The sequence below is a fragment of the Wasmannia auropunctata genome, unplaced genomic scaffold, assembly GCF_000956235.1.
Source record: "Wasmannia auropunctata unplaced genomic scaffold, wasmannia.A_1.0 LD336106.1, whole genome shotgun sequence".
NCBI lineage: Eukaryota > Metazoa > Arthropoda > Insecta > Hymenoptera > Formicidae > Wasmannia > Wasmannia auropunctata.
Window position 1 is genome coordinate 9,381,716 of NW_012026784.1, and position 22,267 is coordinate 9,403,982.

General features: G+C 43.0%; 2 protein-coding genes across 8 annotated transcripts in view; one reads left to right on the forward strand and one right to left on the reverse strand.

Annotated features, from left to right (window-relative positions):
- Positions 1 to 3,561, forward strand: part of LOC105456997 (pyridoxal-dependent decarboxylase domain-containing protein 1-like) — a 6,097-nt gene extending 2,536 nt beyond the window's left edge. The window contains exons 6-10 of the mRNA XM_011701395.1: positions 462 to 698; positions 779 to 1,123; positions 1,324 to 1,609; positions 1,684 to 1,941; positions 2,099 to 3,561. Coding sequence (XP_011699697.1) covers positions 462 to 698; positions 779 to 1,123; positions 1,324 to 1,609; positions 1,684 to 1,941; positions 2,099 to 2,349 — 1,377 coding nt within the window. The 3' untranslated portion in view covers positions 2,350 to 3,561. The remainder of the gene's footprint in view (positions 1 to 461; positions 699 to 778; positions 1,124 to 1,323; positions 1,610 to 1,683; positions 1,942 to 2,098) is intronic.
- A 66-nt stretch (positions 3,562 to 3,627) lies between these two features.
- Positions 3,628 to 21,758, reverse strand: LOC105456061 (protein tweety). Of its 7 annotated transcripts, none has more exons than XM_011699840.1 (11): positions 21,664 to 21,758; positions 16,929 to 17,028; positions 16,564 to 16,769; positions 13,552 to 13,768; positions 11,343 to 11,615; positions 10,684 to 11,018; positions 10,048 to 10,479; positions 9,778 to 9,879; positions 9,077 to 9,316; positions 8,311 to 8,504; positions 3,628 to 8,207 (listed from the first exon to the last, which is right to left on the reverse strand). In XM_011699840.1, exons 4-10 carry the CDS (start codon positions 13,687 to 13,689, stop codon positions 8,333 to 8,335), a joined length of 1,692 nt encoding a protein of 563 aa, XP_011698142.1. In that variant the 5' UTR covers positions 13,690 to 13,768; positions 16,564 to 16,769; positions 16,929 to 17,028; positions 21,664 to 21,758; the 3' UTR covers positions 3,628 to 8,207; positions 8,311 to 8,332. The 7 variants fall into 7 exon arrangements, with proteins under 7 accessions (XP_011698142.1, XP_011698150.1, XP_011698154.1 ...); XM_011699848.1 differs by lacking the exon at positions 21,664 to 21,758 and adding an exon at positions 17,119 to 17,960; XM_011699852.1 differs by lacking the exon at positions 16,564 to 16,769.
- Positions 21,759 to 22,267: the final 509 nt, after the last annotated feature.

The following is a 22,267-nucleotide window of genomic DNA, read 5'->3' on the forward strand; positions in this document are numbered from 1 at the left end:
ATTATTTAGTGCATGTTCTTAACTGTGAAAAAGTTGTTATTTATTATCGAACATTTAAGTATGTAAATAATGAAATGTAAACCTCTAAAACTATTAATACATTGTTGGATATGTGTATGTACATCACGTACACTCGCTCACTAAAAGGTTGCGACACTTTCTTTTTTATAGGTTTCAAAACGCACTAATATTTTGCAAATGCGGACCACGATTGGTGTTATACTGCCTCTAGACTAAAGATAGTACATCGTGGTTGGCATTTGCAAAATATTAGTTATCTATAAAGTATATATTACGTATATTAAATATAAATTAGAAACCTATAAAAAAAAAGTGTCGCAACCTTTTAGTGAGCGAGTGTACATCTCTCTATGACTTGGTTATATATTCTTTTGACATTTAATACTTTTATATTATACTAATCAATCGTCGCTTCGATTTTCCTTAACTTTAGCTTATAGACATTGTACAGATTAGCAGATATTAAAGGGGGAAGGCCCACTCCGAGAGATACCACCCTATCGTTAGTTTCTGGATTGATGGCGGATTCCCTGTCGAGACGACTACCGACTTTGCCTTTGTGGACCGTTCTGCAGGCTTTAGGTCGGGACGGTGTACATAATAGATTTAAAAGATGTTTCTTGGCTGTGGAAGAGTTGTACAATAAAATTAAAGAGTTCTCCTGTATTAGAATACTGGTAAGTTTCTATAAAAAAAAAAACGCGTCTTCTAAAAAAGGAGCGTTGACTGCTAAAATTCATCATTCATCTTCTTTCAGAGTCAACCGCCTGGCGGCGAAACGGAGTCCTATACCTTAAGCGAATACCTAGCAAACCCCGTGAACAATTTACAGTTGTTTGAAGTAGTTGCCAACGCGTTAGTTTTCCAATTCGTGTCTGCGAATAAGGACCTCCAAGCCACGGATCGCGTGCTGCCTTATTACGATAAGTTGAACTCCTGGCTGGGACAGATTCTTCAGAGGGACATCGACAATATACAAATAGAACTTTGTGATATAGAACAGTGCGGTGTCGCGATTCGCATCTGCCCGTTGGAGAATCCCGATCAACCGCCCACGACCGAAGATATAGACAATTTAGTGACCTGTCTTGAGCAACAAATTGTAAGAACACCTTAGATCACGTTGATCCATATTTCTACCGGGCACGAAACGAACGATTCTCTTTTCTTCTGAGTAATTTCATCTAGCGAATTTTCTTGTCGCATTTAACGTTAAACGCACGATGGGGATGTGGTACAACGTCGCAAATTAATAATCGTAAACTTGTTAATAATACGATTGTAATTTTGTTATTTGAATAGGAAATATTGCTAGCGACAGTGGAGCACAAAGACACCTTCGTACGTTTAGTCTCGGAGAACGATTCTTTGCATTTAGTGGAAATGCCGGGTTGGGCCGGCCTGGGAGGTGTGCGTTACGCTCCACCCACCTGGATTCACGTTATGACCGATCAGGCGAGGGAGGAATTGAACAAGCTGAATACGCAGTTGGTCGAAACCCTACGCAGCACGGATGCCGCGTTTTCCCTCGGAGAAGGCGCGGACGGTCTAGCTTGCGTGCGATTTGGCATGGTAACACAGGACACAGGCAAGTAAACGCGCTCTCGGCACCGCTGCCACATCCGCGCGTATGTCTCTTTCATCGAACGATATTATTTCCAGACGTGGCCGAACTACTGTCTTTAGTCTTGCAAGTTGGCCAGGAGGTGGAAGCTAGTTCCAAAATGATGGATACCATTTCCGAAGTGGTTAAAAGAGGTATCGAGACGGCGCAGACGGATCTGGAGAGGGAAAACGCGGAGAAATTATGGCAGGAGGGTATTCTCAGGCACGTTCCCGTAGTGGGAACTTTCGTCAATTGGTGGAGTCCTATTTCGAAGGAGACAGGTGTTCGCGGTCGCAGTCTGAATTTGCAAGCTGGTAATTAGTACCTTCTGTAGCTTCTATACAACAGTAGTTTTACATACAGCATTTGCTTGTCATAAAAAAAACATGTATTTTTCTTAGCGAGATATTCAGGATAATTATGATAAGAATATCTTATCGTAAATATCTTACGTAATATTTATTGAAACAGGTGTCGTGGAGAGTACGGAGAATATCTACAAGTATCACATGCAGTTGCAGCCTAATTTCACGAACAGCAACGGTTCCGGCGCCCGAACTCCGCCGCAGCCGCTAGTGCAGACGCCAGTCGGCGCTAACAGTCAAAGCCACAGTCGTTCGTCGAGTCATTCTAGCCTGCAGAGCGGTAAGAATGTACCTCTAATAAGCAATGTCAGTTCCCAGCCCCAGGTGAAGGAAGAATCCGCGCAGACGAAGTCGTAGTGAACATTGTACCGTTTCAAATAAATCGAGAGCACATCGTTCCAAGTTGTCGAAACTTGGGGATAAGAGCAATGCTTTCTGAGCTAAACGCTAAAAAAAAAAGTCCCCTCTAGGAGATGCAGTTTTTAGCGAAATATATTAGACCGTAACTTGTATAGCTTATCGATTGGATTGAATAGAAACGACGGTGCGTGCGACGGTTTAATTTCATCTTGCTGCTGCTACTTTTGACTGGCTGATTCTCGCTGAAGATATTTCTCGCTTTTACGTAAATCTAAATAATAGTCTCCGCAAGCCTTTTTCCGCAAACTCCGTACAATTTTGCCTATCATTTGTGCTGTTAAGCGACTTAATCATGGGATGGCCCATGTACTTACTAGACTGATAACACTGTAGTGGCGTCGCTTTTATGACAAAATTCATAACAGTTTTACTGAAGTACCTTCTTGCGACACAATGGCCAGAATGAAATTATTTTCTCTTCTAATCTCGACTGTCTTCTTCTCATTCTTTAATATTAATTTGCTAGATAATATATTCCTTATTTTATCAAAGATTATATTGCAAGAACATTATTTATTGTTGAATAGTAGAATTTTTTTTTGTATATTATGCACTTTAACTACTCGCTAACTCAAGGTATCAAGATAGTATAACATTCAATTTTTAATTAAAATTATTTTTAAATTACCCTTTATTCGCGGATTTTTGCTTCTTTTAAATTGCTTGCTAATTTTCAAATTGATAGTTCGCACTCGTTAAGTTTTACGTCTTCATTCGTAAGCACAATACTGCAATTAAAGTTTATTGAGAATATAATGCGTTTACTTTACGAATTAAAAGTAAGCTGTGTACATTTTACCTTTTAATGAAGGAAGTTTATGAGGAACATAATTGAATGAAAATATATAATAGAAAATGCGTTCCGATATTCGAAAGATGTAACAACTCGCCAAAGAAACTTATATACATATATTCACGTCGAAAAATAAGATCCGTATTGTTGCTCTTGTATTATGTAATCGACGATGACACCAGGAAGAAATATTTCAACGATTAACATCAATAAATAAGTTATATTGCATTTAGGAAATTACTCGTAAATTGTTGAAAAATATCGAAGATGCAAATAAATCAAGCAGTATGTATATTTATGTACCAAAACTTGTAATAAAGCAATTGCTAATGAATAAATAATATAAAATAGAAACCGACGTCTTTTTGGTGGCGTATTATGTAATGGATAAGTCACGAGCGTGCGTCATCAAATGCGAATAATTTCATGGATCTTAGGTTTTTATTTCTCTTTTTATAATATTCATGTTCCGTTACAATAGGAGGAATTAAATCCGGAATATGGCAATTAGACACAATCGTAATATACAAAAAGTGGTATCGATTAACGAGCTTCGTTCGTTTTCCATTCGTTTCTCCTACACAACACCTCTCCGAGATAAGTCTCTTTATATTACATCAAAATTCGCATAACCGCACATACAAAGAAAGACGCAATAGAACGCGTGTTATAACTTACGTAAGTTCTCTGGAGTAGTCGAGTAGCCTCTACATATTACTTTGTAAATAAATCTCTTTCGCGCAGTGAGAGAGAAATACGCAAAGAAGAAAAGGATAGCATATATGTATATATACACTATCTGTATATACTTTCACTAATAGATGATAGCGGAGAGATACGTCACACAGGAATTTCAATCGAGAAAAAATATCGAACAGAAGATATACCGATGGACACGCAAAGACCCTACGGTAGAAATATAAGCGTCCCATCACATCCCATGCCGAACACGTGTAAAACATTACATATCTTATGCAATATACGAATATACGGAAAAAACATTAGAGCCCTGGATCCTTCGGCGTATCCAGTATCAGTCTTGAAGGGTGCACAAAAGCTTAGGTCTCCCATTTCATCATGTCTCCCCCTCCCCCTTCCCTCAATCATATACTCGTGTCTCTGTCGATGTGCGTGTAATCAAATTCTGCGAAATCTTTTTTTGATTTTTCGTTTATTAACTATTATCTTCCGTTTTTTTTTCATTCTGCGATGAGAAATTGCCGTAGGCCAAGAAAATGCTCCGATTCGAATGAATTCCTCAACGTCGTATATCATCACATCTCACTCCCATTATCTCTGAAAATAATGAGTTTCCGTTCTTTCTCGCTCTTTTCCTCTCTCTTCCTCTCTCACGCACACACACACACACACACATATATGTATATAATAGACGTATACACTCTCGCTCACGTACTCTCTTTCTCTCTCAATCATCCCGATCCCCTTCTCTCTTTTTTTTTGTTCGTGTTTATTACGCAGATTCTCTCGCCTTCTTTTACGCCACATTACGTTTACCGTATAAAAATGATGAGTAAACTTAAATGCTGCTTTACTCGTTAGAAAAACTGGTGTGTGCAATGTGCCTCAGACTCTCGTTTCTACTATAAAAATTGACAAACGATTATAATAAAGGTTCCGTTAACAATCGTCTAAATTACAAATTCGCATATTAAGAGTTTAACAACGTTTCTCTCTGTGTTCTAGATTATTTTAAAATACGTGTTAAACGGGCTCCTCGGGTCGCCTGTAAGTCTCGCTCGTCGCCAATTCATCGCCCGGATCAGATTTGAGCGCGGGTCGAATTCTTGGCAGAGAAATATTTGAATATAATTTTCACCCGACTAACAAGCGACGTGTTTCCTTGCAGGTTTTTTCAATCTGAACAATGCTACGTTGATCCCGTTTTTCCGCGCTTTGCTGTAAAATCTCGAGTAACCAAAGTTACAGTATCTGATGACGTCCACCTCCAGTGTTTTATAAGCCATTAAAAGAAAAAAGAAAATAAACGGAATATGTAGGTAAAATGAATAAAAGTAAACTGAAATTAAAAAACGTCAATTCTCCTGTTTAAATTGAGTTGATTACATTAAAATCCGTTTATCGTAAATCGCTATCGCGAAGAACTGAAAATGAAAAAAAAAATACATGTTGCCAGATAAGTAAAGTAAACGTGACGTACAACGGATAGTTACATATTACGGATACAACGTGTATCCGCGCTAAAACACTGAAGTTGGATTATATTTGTATACTTTTTCGATAAGCAATTTTTCTCTTAAAATCTAGAACATGTATCGGGAGGTTGCAATGACGCACTAATATAGCTTCCGTACGTATTAATAGTGACGATACAAATATCCTTTGAGAAAAAAGATTCCTCTTTTTACGTGTCTTATCCCTCTCTTTTTTTTTTGTTTTCTTCAAATTGAGCCGGGTCAAAAATTTGGCAAGAGATCTTATTACTGAATGTACACAACATTATATACTGACTAGGATACTTCTTCATCTCCAAAGTGAACAAAACGATATTCGTTCATTTCCTATTACGCGCACGCGGCCGCGTGCGCACATTTATGTATACTTATCGTCGGAACTTAAATTAGCATTTAACTAAACTATATGCTACTAGTCTACGAGCTATCGCTCTGTAATAAATATTACAATTATTTACATTGGATTAAGTTCTTTTGCTATTCACGCTCCTCTTAGAATGCTCGGTATTGCGATTATATAATTGATTTTTTACTCGACTAAACACAAGCCCTAAGAAAAGTCCTGGAAAGTAGTTTGCGTTAAATGCATGTATTCCTGGAATGGCACGATTTCCCTTTCCGCAAGTCGAAAGTCGTGGTCAAATCGTCAACCAAAATAAAATAAAATTAAAAAAAAAAAAGATGGCAAAATGCTTCCACGCAAAATCCATAATAACATCTATGTAGATTCGATTTTATCACACTTTTCACGTTTACTCGATAATCTTAAGTGTTACTTGCTTTTATATACAGACTTACTGAATTATATGCGGATGCCAGTACAAAGTTTCATTTGCAATTGCTGAAAATCTATCAACTCTTACAAACTTTTTAGATAGTAAGATCAATTATAGAGAGGAAGAGATGTGCCGAATATTGTCGGAGAGACAGGCATCCGTGGCGATTCAAGAGGAATCGCCGAAACCGGATACTTGTAACAGTAAACAACGCTGGATACTTGTAACAGTAAACAACGCTCGATCCAATTGGCGTATTGTTATTCAGACACAAAATTTACTCCTCCCGACCGGACTCAATCGTCCGGAGTTCGACGAGCACCGAATAATAATCGCCAGATACCCGGCACATCTCTGGTGTTACAGAATGTCTCAGGAAGATTGCGCTCCGCAGAAAATTCATTCTCGACTCTTACGAAGTATAAGATTCAGTTTTTTTTTTGCGACAGATTTATTTTTCCTCGCTGCCTTTTAAAAAGAGTATCTTGAACTAATACCGCCTGTGGAAGTATGTTTCCAAATATCCGTTGTCGTTACGTAGGACAATCGTTTTCCCCCTTTTTCAGCCTCTTTTTCGTTTGCACATAAAAAACTGAAAACCCATAACGCGCCTGTGCCTACCACCGTCTTTGTACTTAAAAAATATATATACGCCTGAGCATTGGCAGTATCGAGCGTGGCCTATAATCAATCGAATTCTGCCAAAGAGTTTACTCGTAAAAATCACCAGGCATTCGTGCGGTAACTAGATGTATATGTATACGTTTTCACACACATATATAAAGTATATTAAATATCTCTTACGGAAAATTCAACATAGATTCGCTCGATTAAAATAGTAAAAAGTATATAAAAACCGTATATCTCAGTAGTTCCTTCATCAGTGTTTTGGTATGTATCTCCTTCCGGGGAGTCGCGATGTCCGAACCCCTCGGATTAAACGTCGCACGCGAAATTAGCAGCTAATTTAGAATGAACAAGCGAGCAGTATCTCTGTAAACGATATATCAATGTAAAGCTTTGTGTGAAGATTTCTTTCCGCGCATGTTCGTTCATGCAGCGCTTTTTCAGTCAGCCAACAAGCAATATAAATACACACGTTTACGCCGTTTCAAGTATGCATTCCGGCCTGTCCCTGGTTACTTCGCGCGCGGTCTAATCAAGAACGCGATAACAAAGAGGGAGGATAACGTAGAAGGACGTACCACAATCACTGTACATGATATACAAGTACAAAATCTCGGATATAAAGTATGTCTCACACAAGTTTCTAAGTTCTCTAAAAATCTTTTTTTTTTCGCCCCCTCTCTGGTTTCTCTCACTTTTATTTCGCAGGTCCCCGAAATCAGTTTGCTGTTTTTTTTCTCTCTTTCTGTTCTTTATAGGAACTCCGAATCGCACGTTCTCGAGAATTTCGTTAAAAAAAAAAACAAAACTCTCTCTCTTTGTGAAACAAATGATGCCTCTATTCTGCGAATATTCACGATCTCGCATCCTCTTCCGTTTTTACGACTTAGAGTTCCGTTACAGCATATAGATTAGGATCGCTACCCTGTACCTGACTCAGCGTAGCCACCGTCGGCTTCTCCTGCCTGCCCTGCGCTCGATTGTATGTACCGTACATATTCGGCACCGTGTTGTTCTGCGGGGCGGCGCCGTTGAACTGACTACGCGTGAAATTCCTGTCCAAAGTTCTGACCTGGTCCTGCATCTGATCCTGAATGCGTATGTTAGGCGCCTTGTTCCGCACCAACGACCGAAACTGATTCATATTGGTCTGCGAGCGCGACTCGAACTCCCACGTGGGCTGCTGACTCGCGGGATTCGGCGGTAGCGGTCGATTTTGATTCCAGGCCGGGGTCGGGCCCCTCTTCAGACTGGCCAGGTTCTTCGGATCCAGCGTCTGCGTCTTTCGCGAATCCTGGAAGGTGGCTAGATGCGCGGGTCCGTGCGAATTGTGAGACAGGGTACCGGTGAAGGACGCGACGCTCGGCGTCCAAGGTGGCTCTCTACCTGTAACACGAAATGCAAAACAACGCGGATGTAAAGATGTGAATGTTTTTTTTTTTTCTATTGCATTGTATACGTAAGAGCGTTAATTTTTGAAAACATTTACCGGGCCCTGCGGGGGCGTGCCCTCAGTAGAAGTCACTAGATTCTAGCGTCTTGCACTGCTTGCTCAGAGTCGCGTACTGGCCAGGTTGATCTCCGAGTCCAGAACGGTGCTCAGCTCGCCCGCCCGTTGATTGCTGATTATGCTGAGACGATTTGTGATCCCCGCCCCCTCCGCTCCCGTTAATACCCCCACCTCTGTAAATGGCGAGGAAGAACGAACAAAGTTGCAGCATTATCTTTGTTTCATAAAATGACCGGTGTTGTTTTATAGCTTATCTAAACATTAATCCAAGTTCAATCACGCCTGCAAAAACCGTCTATACATGTTATATATTTACGTTGATAAAATAGGATTACAAAGCGCGCTATACTATTCCTTGTAACAATATTATATAAAGCAATCAAAACTGTTATTTGCTAAGAATAATATTCAATCTGTTTCGAAATGAATGATCATTATGTTCCAAAAACAGAGATATTCAAATAATTAAATACATCAAATATAAAATCAAGAATATGGCACAGTTATTCATATGATGCAATAACATGTATTTTATCACGTATATCCGTCAAAAAGCATATACTAATGTAAATATCGATAAAAACTTGTATCCTTGATGATGATGGAACTATGTATGATAAAGCAACATTCAGAGGAGACGCATTGAATCTAGTAACGGTAGTTTAGCGCGATATTAATATTGAATCTTTTTGTTTGAGTAGCTAAACAAATTAAAGAGAATAAACTGAAAATCTCATGCACAAACTTTAACATGCTCTCGTGCAGTTGACGTGCTCGAGCAGTCGCAGTAGCGTAGGACGGTGGGGGCGGCGTTAGCAAGAGAGGCTGCTTAATCGTATTATGAGTGCCAAGAGCATTCGAATTAAGCGTAGGGGCTGTAGGCGGGTACGACCCTTGGCCTCGAAGGGTCCTTGCTGCTATCGCCTGCGACGCCGCCGACGGTGGTAAGTAAGGATCTTGTTCGTCAACCTGATGATAATCCCTTCTGGAACAAATGTATTGATTATTTAATTTTAAGCGGCCACCATAGATTTTAAGCGTCGTCTATAAATTAGGATTATTAGGTAAATACAATTAGGCAAATTAGAAGAAAATTAAGAAATTTATTATTTTATCTTTATATTTTGCTATTAATTACGGTGCAACGGCAAGCGCCGTATGACCGTTTGCGCATCTTCCTAAAGCGGCGTCTACAATGAGACTTAAGATTTAAGAAAATTGACCAATCAATAGTCAATTATTTATCCCGCGTGAGAAAAATAATCGATTGTGATTGGTTAATTTTCTTAAATCTTAAGTCTTAAATCTCATTGTAGACACCGCTTTAGGAAGATGCGCAAACGATTGTACGATGCCTGCCGTGGCACGTAATTCCAAATAGCAAAATGTAAAGATAAAATACTATTTTATTTTCTTCTCTCCCTATATTCGCGCAAATATACTCACCGTTTTCGTATATATATCCACGTATGAGAATCCACCCAAACCAATACTGTGAACAAGAGACCTGCAGCTAAACTGGCTATTAGCATAAAACTCAGTCCGTACCTAGAAACACATTGTAAAAAAAAAACATTATGTAACCATCACCGCATTCCGCATAAAATCGTTTTGATTAAAATGCGAAAAAGCAAATAATTTTTTGCATTTTAATTAAAACAAATTAATGCAGATGACGCAAAACTGTAATTACAATATAAAAAGATATCGACTTACAATCCCAAGTGACACAAACTCTTGGCGGCGTGAACGTATTGCTTGTGCAGAGGTTTACAGTCGAGTAACGTGGATAAGCCGGGCATGAGTTTGTCTATGGTGTTAACGTCCGTGGACAAACTGCTGAGCTTTGGTTGGAGCTGCTGATCTTTGAACAGTTCTAGCGCTAATTTCGTCACCGTGTTCAAATTATGCCTCATGTTGTCCACCGCGCGCCGCGTGTCCCGCAATCTCAGCGTGAACGGATTGCTGCGCGTGTTCTCGCAATGCGTATAGTACGAGAGTACCTCGGAGGCTAAGGTCGACGGTACGGCTCTGGTCAAGTAACCGTCGGGCGACACGCAGAGATCACCTAGAGCTACAGAAGTGGCCAGGTATAAGGACGCCATGAGCCAAGAGACGATAACCGCAAACAAGCCGAACACGGAAAATCTGAAAGGATATTCTATCAGAGTGACTTTGTAATTCCTCGACTGTAAATGTGTGTTTACAGAAGACGATCTATTCCTCCACTTAAATTTTACTACGGTTGATTTTATTTAAGCGTATGAAATAAACGCGAGCAAAGATCTAAAACGCTACGTGAGGAACACCGCCGAAAAATTTCTTATTCCCATTTCAATCAAAGGCACGTACGTTATGAGGACGCATCTGGAGTGCCGGGCAACACCGACCACCAGAACCACGCAGAGGACAAGTAGAGCGCTCAGGACCGCCATGGTGATAGGCCATCGCCACTGTTCGATCTTCTCGCCCATCCCGATGGCGCCGGCAAGACTGATACCGCTCAAGGGCTTTCGTATCTCGAAACTACGATTTACGGCGATGCTCGTGTTTTGCTTCATGCCGTTAAGTGCCGCCAGCAGCCAACCCAGCACAGTTTTATTGCTGACCGGGGCGTCGAATTCGTCTCCGAGAGCAGTTAGTTGAGGCTGAACTTTTCTTTTCAGAGTCGCTTCTATAGTGTCAGTCTGCAAGAAACATATAACGTTGATATTTAAATAGATATAGCTGTTATTTTTAATTGCAACTACTTAAATTGTTTGAACTGTCTTAAATTATTTAAATCAGGTCAATGCTACTTAAAGAAAAATTCTAGTAAACACTAACAAATTTTTAATAACAAACGAAAGTATTTCTCTCTCTTTTTTTATAGTTTTTATTTTTTAAATTTGTGTTTATTGAAATCTTTTATTATTGCATTATGTAATAAATATTTTTTATTACGTATATTAACAAAATTACATACAATAAACGGGATGTTAGTGCGTTGCGAGAAATAAGACGAGAGATACCTGATTTCTGACGCCCATGAGGATCCCATCGACATTTTTCGCAGCTGCTATGAGTTGTACCAAGCCATTGTGCACGTCGTCGTTGCCATAAAGCCCAACAGCGACTGCTCCACTACAGAGCAACGCTAGGATGGCCAGCGAACACTTCAGCGCGGTTATCGACTTCTTGGGGCGCGGCCTCCGGTCGCAGCATCTCGTTACCAAATAAACCAGCAATACCAGTAAAGTTAAGATCAACCAGGCTGCAGGAATACTTCCCAGTATCCCGAGGCTCTGTAAACATTACATCCGATCATGGCCTTTCTCCTTGCTTTGTAGCTTTACTTTTAAAACTTCACATTTAATACTCTTATAGAAGAGATTTACCCAAAGAGATCTGAAAGACATTACTAATTCTCAAATACAAAATCCATTTATTGGATTTTACCTCATGCAATTTCGTAAAATTAACAATCGCCTGTTCTCTAAAAGTGAAAAGTTCTTTGAAGGTAGATATCTGATTTGGAATTTAATTAGGGAAGAAGCTTTTCTCGTCTTTCCAACTGAGAAGATTCGAAGAGCGGACAGCCCAAAACAAATAACGTCGAAAAATTGGTAACGCGCCAAAATTTCTTCGCCCTCCACTTCCCATACCCGAAACGGCGCGGCGTATATTGTCATCGTCGTCGTGCATCGTCAAGGACCGCATTGCAACGCTATTCCAGGCGCATTTACGTATATTTACTACGTACGAGCCGCACTTACGACCGTCTCGTAACTTCCACCGCGCTCTCTTCCTGCCTCTCCCCCGAGGCTTTTATCTCATTTCTCGGCGGTCTTAGCTCCGCCAATCCACCCCGCCGTATGCATGACGAAAGCGAAATGCCGGCGAGACGAAGTTTCGCGCCCGCCTCCTTATCCGCCGCGGTGGTTGTACCTACGTCCCAAGAGTCCGCCCGACTTCGACGGCTGGAGGAAGACGAGAGCGAAAAAGGAGCGGGAGAGAGGACGAAAGTGTGAGGAACGCTGCGCGGGAGAGACTCACAGGACGGTCCGACGTGCGGAGTTCCCGAGGATGTTGAAGCCGCGATGTCGCCGCGGGCGCATTATGCGAAAGCCTTTGTGCATTGTTTGAGCTTTCCCAGGCATTGTGCTTTTCAGTTACACACACGGGGACCTCGGATTCTTGCAGCGCTCGCGCGGCATCCACCTGCCTCCTTCTGGCATTCTTTTTTTTTTTTCTTTGTCTTCACCGGCCTATCGTCCTCCTTTCTTCTCTTTCTTTTTGTCCTCGTTCCCCCTGTCCCTTTTTTTCCCGCGTCCTCACCGTGTCCCGCTACCTTCCGCGGACACGTGAATCGTGTGTTTCTTCTTTCTCCCCTTTCGGTTTCGCTCGCGCGAAGCGCGACACGAGTCTTCTTCTCTCGTTCTTCTCCTATCGCTCCTCAGATGCTCGCCTCCTGGATTCTTATCCGTTCGTCAATGTGCGTATCGATCCGGGATCAGTTACTTACGACCCGGTGTCGCAAGTCGACGGCCGGAGGCGATAATCCAAAGTGCCATCGCCGCCTCGTGGTTGTTAAGAGGATATATCCACCGCGGGATAACCACCGGGTGAAATTCTAATGCACTAGGATTCGAGGTACTAACACGGGAATTAGCGGATACTACTACGGAGTAGTACTCGGCTTAACTGGTACTAATGTCCGCCTGAGCGATATTTACAAAAGGTAAATTGCAAAATGTTCGAAAAATCGAGGATAGGGGATTCGACGTCGAGGAAGGATTTCCGGGATGTCTCGCACGAGAAGAGATTTTGATTATCAAATATTTATATCAATCGTACGTCTGCTTCAGAAATATATCGTCCAGCCCGGATTGGAAATAAGCCGGGCGTGCTGATACCCTCCTGAGGACGTTCCGACGGTCATCAGTATACATGTCGAATATGAATAAAATATTTATCTTGAAATTGCCACCGAGAATCGTATGAAATTCGGATTTTCCGTGCAATTCGCCTATCGATCCGCGACGCGCGGAGCTTAAAAAGGCGCCGATTGCGCGCGCTCGATTAATCGGAAGCACTTTGTTTTAAATCAACGAGATCGATTTTGCGCGCACGCCATGGTGGTGGTCCTACGGGCGAGGGAAGATGCTCGGGGGAGGGGAGGAGGATGATAATCGGGGCCAAAGGAAGTCGGATTGACGGATTCGTGCCGTGTGAACCTACCTCCAAATAGATCTCGGAGTGGGGATTGAACGTATTATTGACCGAATGTAAGGAGACGTTCAGATGCGGCAGACTGTGGAAGATCCTCGCGTACTGTGGTACCGTGTACTGCTCCGGAAGCTGTTGACCGCCCGCCATTATGGAGAACCCTTATCTCTGCACCGAGTACCCAGTCGAAGCGTATCTCCTACTCGTCAAGACATGCTACGCGCGAGCGCTGTAATCAGAAGATAATCAAATTAATTGGGCCGTACCACGGGAATCTGCAGGTCGCGGAGGAGTGGGGGGAGCCGCGGGTCTCTCCTCGACATTGCGTCACCGAGAGTTAGAAACGTAGAGCGTTTCTCGAATCTTTTTGCGACGGCTAATTGAAGGAGCATCTGCGCGCCAGCGCGATATATTTCCAAGTTCCGTATTTGCATAATCGAACAATAATTCCTACACGGTGTCGCACCACCGTCTCTGTTTTATATCTTTTATACCGAATACATTTGAAAGCCCGAATCTGGAACGTGAGCCATTAAAACTTTCTATTATTATCCAATTACGTTAAGTTTCAATTGTTCTCTGTAATTGAATGCAGACTCTGCAGTTACGACCCGAACTATTTTGCGTGCTCCTTCCAATAAAGACACAAAAAGGGACAGTATACAATTTTAGATCTAATATTAATATTATAACATTAGTATTATAATATTAAACCAACACCGTTAAATCTATTAGTGTTAAATTTAATTCTATTTGAGTCGCCACTGCTCCTACTTAATATATAGTTATTTTTAACTAAAACAATGGAGTTAAATAATTGAAAACAGTTCAAATTTAATCCAAATTTTGATTAAATTCCATTGTTTTATTTAAAAATAACTATGTATTAAGTAGAAGCAGTGGCGACTCAAATGGGATTAAATTTGACACTACAGATTTAACAGCTGTGTATTGTATGATGTAATAAATCTAGATAAATAAACTTTTCAAAAACATGCAAAAATTTTTTCTGTCCTATATCGTTTGACAGATACGCGTCATCGGTTTCTCCGCCGTGATCAGTTCCAGCTAAATGGAATAAGTTTCGTGTTTCACTGAATATCCATTTTCATCCGTTGTGCATATATAAAATTCGATCATTCTGCCATATTCGTTTGAATTGCATTTGGATTAGAACCGTGCCGAGTAATGCAGATATTAATTCCCCGGAGATCATCGACGTTTTTGCGACGTGGATTTAAAAAAAGTGAAATTAAAATAGAGTGAGAATAGAATCGGAGTTTAATTTCACGTCCACCAGCCACTTTTGCGAGCCACGACGCTCCACGGCAGTTCAGCGGGCGCGAATATTACTCGCAATTAAATGTCAAATTTTCTAAAAAGACTCATCGAGAGTTTTAATTCGATTATCATTTCATTAACATATTGCGCTAGCTTCCGCGTTGCGCTCTTCCGTTGCGAGTCACGATTCAATCTCGGTTAAATACGCCGACGTCACTCAGTGTCGCAAAACGTTTTACCGTAGTGATTCAACTCTTCCGTAGTGGAATCAACGCGCGCTTAATTAATGAAGTCTGTGCCAGCCGGCTCTCTCTCTCTTCATCTCTCTCGCTTCATTGACATCACTAAAGCGCGCCGAAAGGATTCCCGAGGTGCTTTTTAACCATCAAATCGACTGAAATAGGTTTAATGGGCCCGAATGCCGGTATTGTCGGTAAAACTTTTGAAAAACCTCAATGTTTGTCCGCCTCTCCTCTTTTATTTCAATATCTCATAACAATGAAATAAGAAAGCGAGCTTAAAAAATCGCGTTTAATAACAATAAACACAATTATTTTTTAAATTAATATATTATATAATAATAATAACGTTAAAAATGAATTGGAAGATATTTATGCTTAAATACGATTTTGAAAAAAATATTAGACGTGCACAAATGAAAAATTAAACCGTCGTTCGTCATCGTTTTTAACAATGAAAAACAAATTTTATTTATTATCTAGTTCGTAGGATGGATTGTCAGATTCAGGAAACGACAATAACAAAAGGCACACCTCATTTATCTTGCATTATTAAAAGCACGTTGATAAATTAACATCGGAATTAATACCGCGTGCGTTCATTCTCGTCGCGGGACCGAATAAATAAAACACTCACGTCCGCGTGGATCTCAATCGGATTTCTGTAATGATATTAATGAAAATTAATTCGCCACATGCGAACGTATATTTGCGTGTTACAGCACCAAACATGATATAACATTCTCGGCCGATTAGCAACGCGATTTTATATATGCATCACTCTCTATATTAAGCTTCTGCAGACACTCATGCCGTCGGCCGCCGGGCAACAAATACCTATCTCCGTAATAAATATATCGCGGATCGATAAAGTGCAACGTACACGTACGGTTTATTAACCCACTTTCCCGATTCCATTCTATCCTTGAAGCGCCAGCGACTCCGAAGGCAACCACGCTTCCAATGTACTTACGCGGGCGCGCGTATATTCAGAGCCGGCAAATCCACGGCGGTGCGTGCCACCCGATTTCAACAGCAGCCTCGTAACACAATAAACACTTCCTTATTGCGTGACATATCGCAGTTTGACATTTCGAAATGGGAACGAATGCTCGCGATCCGTTTCTCAGACCATGCGAAATCCTTCGCGAGGCCTAACGACGACTTAAATGAATCGAATTGTAATACAAATCAAATGAATGTAAATAAATATCGAGAGATGTGATTTAAGAAATTTGACGGTCCGCGGCATTTTAAAAATCCTAAATGCTTGATAATAAACGCGGATAATTCGTTCGCGAATAAATTGCTATCGTATCATTTAGTCTCTCGCTGTGCGGATTGATCTCCGTCGCGCACAAAAGTCGAGGGCTCACGACGTAGTCCAAAATTTCTTTATTTTGCACTCACACTCGAGCGGTCACGTTCGATAAAACTGACAGCGATATCGTCATGCCGGAAGACACCTGCGGCTCGAGTATCACGCGCATTCATATTGACTCACCCGTGCGAGCACGTCATTGTGTGTGAGTGATAAATAAAGTCACACCGCCAATCATGCCGTGATTTTAAACGAAGGCTGCTTATATTACGACCGTCCACCTATGCTGTCATCCTGCGGCTCGCGTATCCGTCAGTGTCTCCTCCTAGTCCTGTCCTTCTCTTTCAGCGACGCGCAGAGTGCATTGTTCGCGAGGTACACAGAGTGCACTGGATTTCGTTTTAAGCGTGCAAAAAAAAAATATTAACCAAAGGCAGACAAAAAGAGCAGAAAATTACTTTGGATTGGAGCTACTTGGTCGGAGGGGCGGGAGGGCGGGGGAGCTAAACTTATTTAACTTTGTATAGTGTAACGTAGTTCGAACTTACTATTAACACCATCAGCCTCGTGCAACGTATGAACTTATGCAGACGTTATACTCCCGAAAGTCGATACCCCAGTTTCGAAAGTGAGAAGCTCAACTAAAAACTGTAATCAACTGTTATCAACTCGCGCGAAACTGCGCGATAGTTAAATTTAACGATGAGTTAAGAAAGAATGAACTTGGAAGATATATACACGAGATAAAGTCGAAGAGTGAAAACAGAAATGTCAGAGGCTTCGTCCATGAATTAAAATGAAAGTAATGCACAGAATTTGGAATTATGAATAATTTTCTTCTCGATGACCCGCACACAATCTCACTTAAAGTTCCGAATGTTACCTCTATTAACATAAAAAAATAAATGGTGTTTATTAAAAAGGAAAAAAAAAATTATATTTACGACGACATTTTAATAGATTCATGAAAATCGCATAAATTCAAGATTACATCCTAAGTATTCCGAAGCGTGACTCGATCGATAAAAAACACAATATGTGGTGTCTAGACAATAGAAATATACACTTAAATAAAATCCAAGTGAAAATTTTAAACTAACTTTAGAGCGTGTGTGGAGCAATGAACTAAATCTTCTATTATAATCCGTTCGTGTATGTCGCACATTTTACTCTCTCGCGTTCGTCTGCAGGCTTATTTTTTTCCCACCTCCACACCACCCGCGGCGTCTATTTCATTTTAAATACATAAAAGCGTAGAATGTGCATGTAACGCGGACGTATAAGCTTACCGCCTCGCCCGGCGGTATCGAGTGAAGGGGAGAAAAAAGTCGTGCTTTGTAGCAAAAGACAAACCTTCCGGAAAATAAATGTGTTTGAAGCTTTTAATAATAGTGCGAACTATTGAGTCTACCACACGTCTGGATATGTGTTATTACTTATTAGCGCCTTTATTATCGTTCATCAGCACTTGAAGGACATTCTTTAATGTCGTTTTATGAATTCATATTGCACTTACGCGCAAGATTATCAAATGGAGCTCTCTCGCATCCTCTCTCTCTCTCTCTCTCTCTCTCTCTCTCTCTCTCTCTCTCTCAGTTGAGCCCAAATAAAATTTTCATCGTTTCGGCGTGTACCCGCACGACGGTTTTCCGTTAGTTGAATGGAGGTACAAGAGTAGATTGGTCTTTTTCGGCATTAAAACGGTAATCCGGCTGCCTTGCTGTCGACTCGAGCGTATCGCGACGCGAATCGCGATTCGCGCGCGTCACGCCGCGCGCAAAAAGTCATCGACCGATCACGCTGCCGGTCGGCATCGCGACATGCAAACCGCTACGATCGATCGATTATAACGTGACTATAACGTCGCCTATGGAGGCCGTACGGTGACCCCGCGAGAGACGACTTCGCAGCGATCGGGGGATGAACGACGGGGATTTGTAATATTCAGGCCGGTCTTAGACGAGGGGACGCTCGAGTTCGCTTACGCGAAACCGCGATCGCGTCTCCGTCCCGTAGCGATCGAAACGCGATCGTTACCACCGAGACGAGAGCTCTCTCAGCGGTGATTCAAAATTAATCCCGTATTTGCGACGAGGCGAGCGATAAGAGCGATTGATAACACGAAATTTCTGTACTTCGGAACTTTCTGCATGTAAAATCGAGATACTCGACATCGGGACGATTATATCGGGGCAACATTTTCTGCTTACAAAATTTTACTGTTTACTTATAAAGTCGATTAAAATTTAACTAAAAATAACACCGAATTTCCCAATTTCTTGACGTTTATACGCACAACTAAAAAATTGCTCTCAGAATTACAAGCAGGTTACTCTTGTACAATCAAATCCTTTTACGTTTGATATATTTAAAATAGAACTGGAGGTCTTCATCCGTCTTAACTTTGCGTTTCGAATCTAAAATCTGATAAGTTGATCTGATTGGCGGCAGAAAGAAATAAAGTACGGGCGCGGGGGCGCGACGGCGCTTTGACGAAAGAAGAAAGAATGCGCGATGCTCTCTTGCGGCCCGTACTTTTCTGCACTTTGCACATTCAAAAAGGAAAAAAGCAAGCCCCGTATATATACATATGTGTGTAAGCCTCTCAGGAAGAGGAGATAGCGGACGAGATGTGGCAAAGGTGTACAAAAGCGTGACTAAAATGGACAGAGCCATAAACGCGGAAAGCTCGAACAGAGGGGGGGGGGGAGGGAGGAAGACATAAATGATAAGTATGCTCACATGTGGCACATACTTTCCGCATTCCTCCGCCATCTCATTCTTCTTTCTTCCGTACACGCTCCGGGCCGCGCGCGCGCCCGCATGTCTCACGATGCAATATTTAAGGGATTGTCTCTCTAATACTCCCCGCGCATGCATTTTTCTAAGACCGGCTGTACTTTACCGAGGCTTCGTACATAATGCACCGCGTTTCCGCGCCTTCCTCGGAAAAGCGGCCGGTAGTTCTTCCGAGCATCGATTCGTAACGAGTGAACGTCGGCGAAAAATTTCAATCAAGCCGAGAAGACGGTAAGAAAGATGGTTCGAGCGTTCTCTTTTAACAACAAGCCGGCGCTATACTTGATTAGAAAATTTGATCGGCTGACCGATCTGTTTGCGATCCAACAATAATCGATTCGTTGTGCGTCAATACGTAAGGATATTTATGAATTTCATTCTAAGGCCGGGAGCACGTGAAATGCATAAGAAAGCATAAGCACAGCATGAAGGCGGCTAGACATGTGCTACAGGCCTTAAGGCCTGTCTGTGTCGCACTGGAGATCGAGGACTGCGAACTGGAGATTAGAATTCGACTAGTCGAATAACTTTAATTTTAATCCGTTTCCGTATTGATTGGCCGAATTCTAATCTCCAATTCGCCAATTCTCCGATCTCCAATGTGCTTAAAATGGGATACTGTTTCACGATTCAAGATGTTATTACGCGAGCTATTTTAGGAGGTCTTCTGATTATCCGTATCTCTCAGGTATACGAGACTATACGAGTTCAAATTTTCGAAACTCAAGAAATGGTAATTTGTTTTAATCGAGCATCAAACTTGAAAATTGATTTTCCAGCGAGTTTTAGTCTAATGTTTATTTTGACATTGGTTTATTTTCTACCGCTCTCCGAACTCCGAACTGGAGTTCAGGAAAATTTTTTGAAAATGGAGCAATCCGAGGCGCACGTTTTCCTAACAATTTTACCGGACTTTTACGCCGGTTAAGGGTGACTTCGATCAAACTCCAATTAATTTATCGAACAATATAGCTGTATAGTATTCGGTTAATATATAAGAATACAATGTACGTATACTTTTAGTTATTTGACATATACGAAAGGCAGATTAGATTAAAAACGAATTGTACAGTTACAGAAATTGTTGCTGGAAGCAACTCTGCCGCACTAAGTTAGTCGCCCCCTCAAGTTAGTTCGGAGTTCGGGTCGAAGTCGCCCCTAATCTCGCGGCGTCCCTCCGCCCGGAAGTGTATACGAGATCTTCCCTCGAAACGCGAGAACGCCCCGCCGCGCCGCGGCCGGCCTTCCTAGATCCGATAGAGTCTCCTACGCGTCGCGGAGGAGGGAAACCTACTACGGGTCGGTGCACGCTATCGCACGCTAAAAAGTCATCGACCCATCGTAATCGCCGGTGGTAAACCGCGCTCCGCGCCGTATAACGCCCGTTCGCCACCTTCGATCATATCGTGGAGCCGCACCACGCTCGCCGTCGTCGTCGTCGTCGCCGCGGCGCACGGCGACGTTCCTACGACCGTCGCCTTCGCGTTGCATGCGCGAGGAAAATGGGTCCGTTCGATAACTCGGCGGCGCGCGGTATAGAAGGCGGTACACATCCGCGTCCGGTATATCCGCGCCGCGCGCGCGAGACCGAGGCTCCTCTCGGCGTGGCGGAAAAAGGCGGTTCGGTATTCGCCTCTACGTGTATCTCTCTCTTTCTCTCTCTCTCTCTCTCTATCTCGCTCTCTCTCACTTTCAGCCTCCGGGCTTCGCATGCGACTTCACGAACACCCGGCTTTTACGAGCTCCTCGGACCACGCTACGCAACATCTGGTGGGATTTCTTTGGTTACGGGGCCCCGCTCGAGAACGAAATTCTACTCCGTGACTCCGTCCCGACTACTCCACGATCTTTCTTTCTTTCTCTCTCTCTCTCTCATTCCCACGCACACATGCACACAACCGACGCGTTTCATGGGAGGCTCGGTGTGTAATGTATTCTTGCACCCACACACCGTCGCCCCGAGTGTGTACCGTGTATCGATCCCCGAGAGTACACACGAAGACGACCGTGAGCGCCATCGGGCTCCTCTATTTCCTTCCACTTTCCTCTCTCTTTCTCTTTCTCTCTTTCTATATATACCGTACCGTCTTCTCTTTCCCTTTCTCTCTCTCTTTCTCTTTCGATCTCGCTTATCTCGAGCACGGTGAGGCCGCTGCCGTTCTCTTTGTGGCGTCCGAGAAAATACACGCGCCGCGTCGCACGGGATGCATCACGCGCGAACGACGGTATTCCGTATATATCGGTTAGGGCGAGTCCGAGAGAGAAAGAGAGAGAGAGAGAGAGAGAGAGAGAGAGCGTGTGTCCCACCGGCGGCGGTGTGGGCTCGCGTGACAGAAGCGCGACGGTGGTTCCACCCCCTATCCCGTGCACCCTCAGCACCCCGGTGCTGACGAGATCGCGGGGCGTCGACGGGGCGTCGCGGTCGAAGCGGCGCGACGACACGGAACGGACACGCGAGGGATTACTCGGCTACCTCTCTCTTACCTCGATTTTTTTTTCCTCCCAGTGACAAACCCGTACGCTCGCGTACGTTAACGATGACCGACGACATACGACGCGCACCCGACCATAGCCCGAGCCCGACTGACGAGCGAGACGCAGCGTAGGCGACGCTGCCGGCCGGGGTGGGGCGGCCGTCGCGGCCAATCGCGTTCCCGCTTGTGCGCGTTTCCGCGGAGGATTTACGGGCCGCCGCCAGGCTGGGCGCCGCGCGCGCTACTCCGTTCTCTCGTTCGTTTCCAGCTTCAGCAGCTCTCCGACGCTCTCTCTCTCCTCTTCGCTGTGCGAAACGTGACAGACGCACAACGCGCGTCCGCGCGGCGCGCGGGGCAGGCAGGAGTGGGCACGAGGCGCAAGGCGTCGCGAGGGCGACCGAAAACACGACGCCGAATAGACGACGCACTCGTGGCGACTTCGACTCCGAACTCCGATCGGCGACGTACTGCGGCTCGTTCGCGACTCCGACCGGCGGAATCGCTCGCGGAACAATTTCCCATCCATGTCATCCTGTCGTCCCTGATCTTTAATCTTTCTTTCTACGTACCAAACCAAAGACATCGTTGTTACTCAGCAAGATAGTACATACGTA

Bases quoted from the DNA above. Each gene is read 5' to 3' on its own strand.
- LOC105456061 (XM_011699852.1), bottom strand. From the start codon at position 13,689: ATGGCGGGCGGTCAACAGCTTCCGGAGCAGTACACGGTACCACAGTAC. The intron at 10,480-10,683 runs GTACGTGCCTTT...ATATCCTTTCAG, and splicing joins TCCAGATGCGTCCTCATAAC to ATTTTCCGTGTTCGGCTTGT. The intron at 9,317-9,777 runs GTGAGTATATTT...CATTTGTTCCAG, and splicing joins TGGATATATATACGAAAACG to AAGGGATTATCATCAGGTTG.